Source organism: Oncorhynchus keta, chromosome 4 (assembly GCF_023373465.1).
Source record: "Oncorhynchus keta strain PuntledgeMale-10-30-2019 chromosome 4, Oket_V2, whole genome shotgun sequence".
In the NCBI taxonomy this organism is placed as follows: Eukaryota; Metazoa; Chordata; class Actinopteri; order Salmoniformes; family Salmonidae; genus Oncorhynchus; species Oncorhynchus keta.
In genome coordinates this window covers 30,837,836-30,841,600 of record NC_068424.1, presented here as the reverse complement: position 1 = coordinate 30,841,600, position 3,765 = coordinate 30,837,836, and the positions used below count along the sequence as shown (strand labels likewise).

At 43.4% G+C, this 3,765-nt stretch overlaps 1 protein-coding gene across 1 annotated transcript; it reads left to right on the top strand.

Annotated features, from left to right (window-relative positions):
• The first annotated feature begins 1,859 nt into the window (after positions 1–1,859).
• On the top strand, positions 1,860–3,031 carry LOC118382867 (transcription factor Sox-17-alpha-A). The gene is made up of 2 exons (XM_035769547.2): positions 1,860–2,169; positions 2,273–3,031. The coding sequence occupies exons 1-2, from the start codon at positions 1,860–1,862 to the stop codon at positions 2,923–2,925; spliced, it is 963 nt and encodes a 320-aa protein (XP_035625440.1). The 3' UTR covers positions 2,926–3,031.
• Positions 3,032–3,765: the final 734 nt, after the last annotated feature.

Here is a 3,765-nt window from a genome sequence, read left to right as displayed (position 1 = left end):
GACTCTCAGACCGATCTCTCTACTTTGAAGAGTCTACTTTAAACGGTCTAAAAGAGGAGGATCTAAAAGAAAAATAAACCCCGACCTCCCCCCTGTTATTGAATTAACGGAGGCCACAACATCAGAACTGACTCTGTTTGACCAAGGTGTCAACATCCATTACCTTTTTTTTACGGGGCCTAAAGACATGGACTACATAACAGCAATTGGTCTGTCGCTACAAAACAGTGCAGGTGGAGGCCGAAATGAATTAAGCGCACTTTCGTGTGTATTCTCACAATAAGACCCATTATATGCCGTTTTGACATCTTAACAGCAGAGACTGAAGACATGACAGCAAGTCGTCTAGCCACAAAGAAAACGTTGCAGGTACAGGCCAGAATGGATGACGGGCGTTCCTCTATGTAGTCTTGATTCCACATCGACATAAACTGCTTGTAATGACCCTAGCCTCCATTGTTGAAGTTGATGGGATGTATAATCAGATGTGTAATCAAAGAAAATAGAGTGGGATTATCAGATGAAACCGAGAGGAATTATGTAATGTTAAGACTTTTTTAGACTAGTCATGCAAATTGAAAATCAACAGGAATATACTGACTGAACTCAAAGGCTGCGCGAGCAGCCAGGGTTTGTTGACTCGCTGAGGTTATTTTGACATCGAAGTTTGTGAGTTCATGAACAATCTCAGGAGTTGTAAAAATTAAGCATGTTTATATGAGAACAAGCTCGCCCTAGCTCTCTGGGGGGTTACACTGTCCCTTGTACCACACAACTCCAATATATTTTCCTTCCTGACCTTTTAGGACTTCCTGTGCAAATCTTATCACTCCGAAAAACCTGACAGGGCAAAGGCAACACGACCATGCACGCCAAGCTGTCAAAAAGGCCTGTTTAAAATAGGCTACATATTTTTCTTACATATGTATTACTGGATATGACATACTGGATAGGTCCTTGTGTTAACCCATGAACACCCACAGCATGTCCAAGATGGCATTAGCTCAATAGCCTATTTATTTTATTATAGACCTACTGATGAATCGACTTGAAATAGACCATTGTCACACACAAAGGTGAGCTTGTAATGCGGCCTTTTCAAAAGTTGATATACCTCTTTTGTTAGCGGTAAACACTTGTGCGCCTTAATCTTATAATAGCGCTGCCTTGATCATGTTTGTTACCGCCCTGTAAAATGTGCTTTGATAGAGACAGTGGACCTGATAAGAGGAGAGGGCAATTTGCACGTGGCCCGTGGTCTTTTAATGAATAACTAAAGTACTGCCACATAACTTTAATGTTAGAGTGACGGCCAATTTATCTCGTTTTGTTAATCACACACAGGAAAAGGTAATGCCTCAATAAAAAAACAGAAAGATATATCAAAGGGGGACTAAAGTAGTCATCCGATTCATTTTCGGCATAGGAATTTGCCAGCTTCTTAAAAAGTAAATCCGCAATGAATACCTTATTAACAGCCTGTGAAGACATCTAGGCCTATGTCAACTTTGCCAAGATTGTCGTGATGCAATCGAGCATTCATTGCAGCGAATCATGACAGCATTTATCACGAAACATTTTAAAAGGGATATTCTAAATTCATTTTTGTCGAAAAGGAAATAATAGGCGTACGTGTATTCTTTTGATTTAACATTAAATGTCAATTTCGGTTTCATGACTGATGAATGACTGATGATAGATTGAAGCATCAAGGACTTTCAATGACTTGAGAAAACACCTGGATTTCACACCTTAAATCCACTCCTCCTGGGCTCCCATTGGTGGAAGGTGCGCATATAGCCGGTCACCATCAATACTGGAGTAGGAGAGCAACGTCAAAGGTTAAAAAGATAGTAACCATGTACTTTGATCCGATCTCCACACATTTCGAACTGTGCCCAACGAAAGCCATGTTTGAAAGCGACAAGTTCTACTGTGAGTCTTCCCAGAGTGAGCTGATGTCCGAGGCGAAGTCCCCCGGCTCTGGCCCAACCAGTCCTATCTCGATCAACTCTGACTCCAGCTGCGCCAGTCCTGAGCCGAAATCATCCGCAGAGACGCGGGTCAGAAGGCCGCTGAACGCCTTCATTATCTGGACCAAGGAGGAACGCAGACGCTTGGCCCAACTCAACCCTGACCTGGAGAATACCGACCTCAGCAAAATTCTCGGTACGTTTCATTCAAATAATTCCCATTTAAATTAAAACTATGACGAGACTATTCATATTTCAACAATTATATACTGATAACTGACATGATTGTTTTGCTGCAGGTAAGACCTGGAAGGCCATGTCTCTGGCAGAGAAGCGGCCCTACATGCAGGAGGCAGAGCGCCTGAGAGTACAGCACACCATTGACCATCCCAACTACAAGTACCGGCCTCGCAGGAAGAAGCAGCTGAAGAAGGGCCCCAAAGGGCCCCTGCCTGTGGAGGCCACTGTCCCTCTCTCCACCCTCTGCAGTAAAGGCTTTAACATGCCTTATGACCTCAACTACCTCATCCAGAACCAGTCCCATCAGCAGCAAGCCTACCCACATCCAGCCACCTACCCATCCTCCCAGGCATACTTTTCCCATCTTCCCAGGGAGACCTTCCCAGACAGGTTAATTTACACAAATCCAGCAGCCACATTCTCTAACAAGCCTCTAATGTACTCTAACACTGAGGCATACCCAACAGAGCCTCATCCGTACTACTCTACCCAGCATGGGCTGCAGCAGTGTGGGCTCCCCAACCCAGCCTGTGCTATGTCTCAAGTGGAGCAAGGGGACTTCAGGGCCTCGGGCCCCCAGCTGTGTCCCCCTACTGGCCCCTCCCTGGAGTTCTACCTGGAGCAGGTTCAGCTGGACATGCTCTATGATCTGGACCCCAGTGAGTTTGAACAGTACTTTGGCCCGTCCACATGCCAGCCGGAGCCCCTGTAGTAAAATGATCACCAGTGGGGTAGCCTATAGGGGCCCTGAACACTTGAGAGGGTTTAGCGTGTACAGCATGTCCACTCCCAAATGTATTTATTGAAATTATATTTTTTCCCCCAACCTATTGTTACTATTGAGATGTATGGAAATTACGTTACACGTTTTAAACATGACATGTTTAGCATTATTATTCATATGGTTTGTTCTGTTGTTGTCAAAATGTACTCTTATTGATAAAATAGTGTTTCCCAACCAAATATGTCCTATAAATATATCTAAAAGAACCTTTACATTTTTGTTGTTGTTGTAGTAATTAACAGAAAATACTCTAATATGAATGCTACATGTAACATATTCAAATGTGTGGTGCACCAAATTATACAACATTTCAACAGATTAATTTATAAAGAACGAGTTTCTTTTGAATTTCTATTATGATGGATGACTGGCTACAAATGATCTGGAATATTTATTAGTTATATCAACAAACTGGAGTGGACTGAGAGGCTGTCAAGAGTTATTGCTTGTCCAGCCGTTGGCAGAAGCCAGGCTGTTGACATACTGTTTTATCTCTAGCCCTGTGTATTTCTCGTCCCCGGGCGTTGGGAGGGAAATGGCGCCAGGGGCATAAACTTCCAAACTTCCTGTTTCATTTTAAAACATCTCACAAAGGCTCTAAAAATATGCCAAAAAATATTACACATCTCCCAAATCGTATGCCTCTGGCTGCCAAATGTTTATCCAGTTATGAAAATGTTTATCCCACTCTGCCCCAACCTGACTGGGCTAAACCAGTGCAAACTATTGACTCGTCAAGCATTGTGGCAGGGCATAGGGCCAGACAGG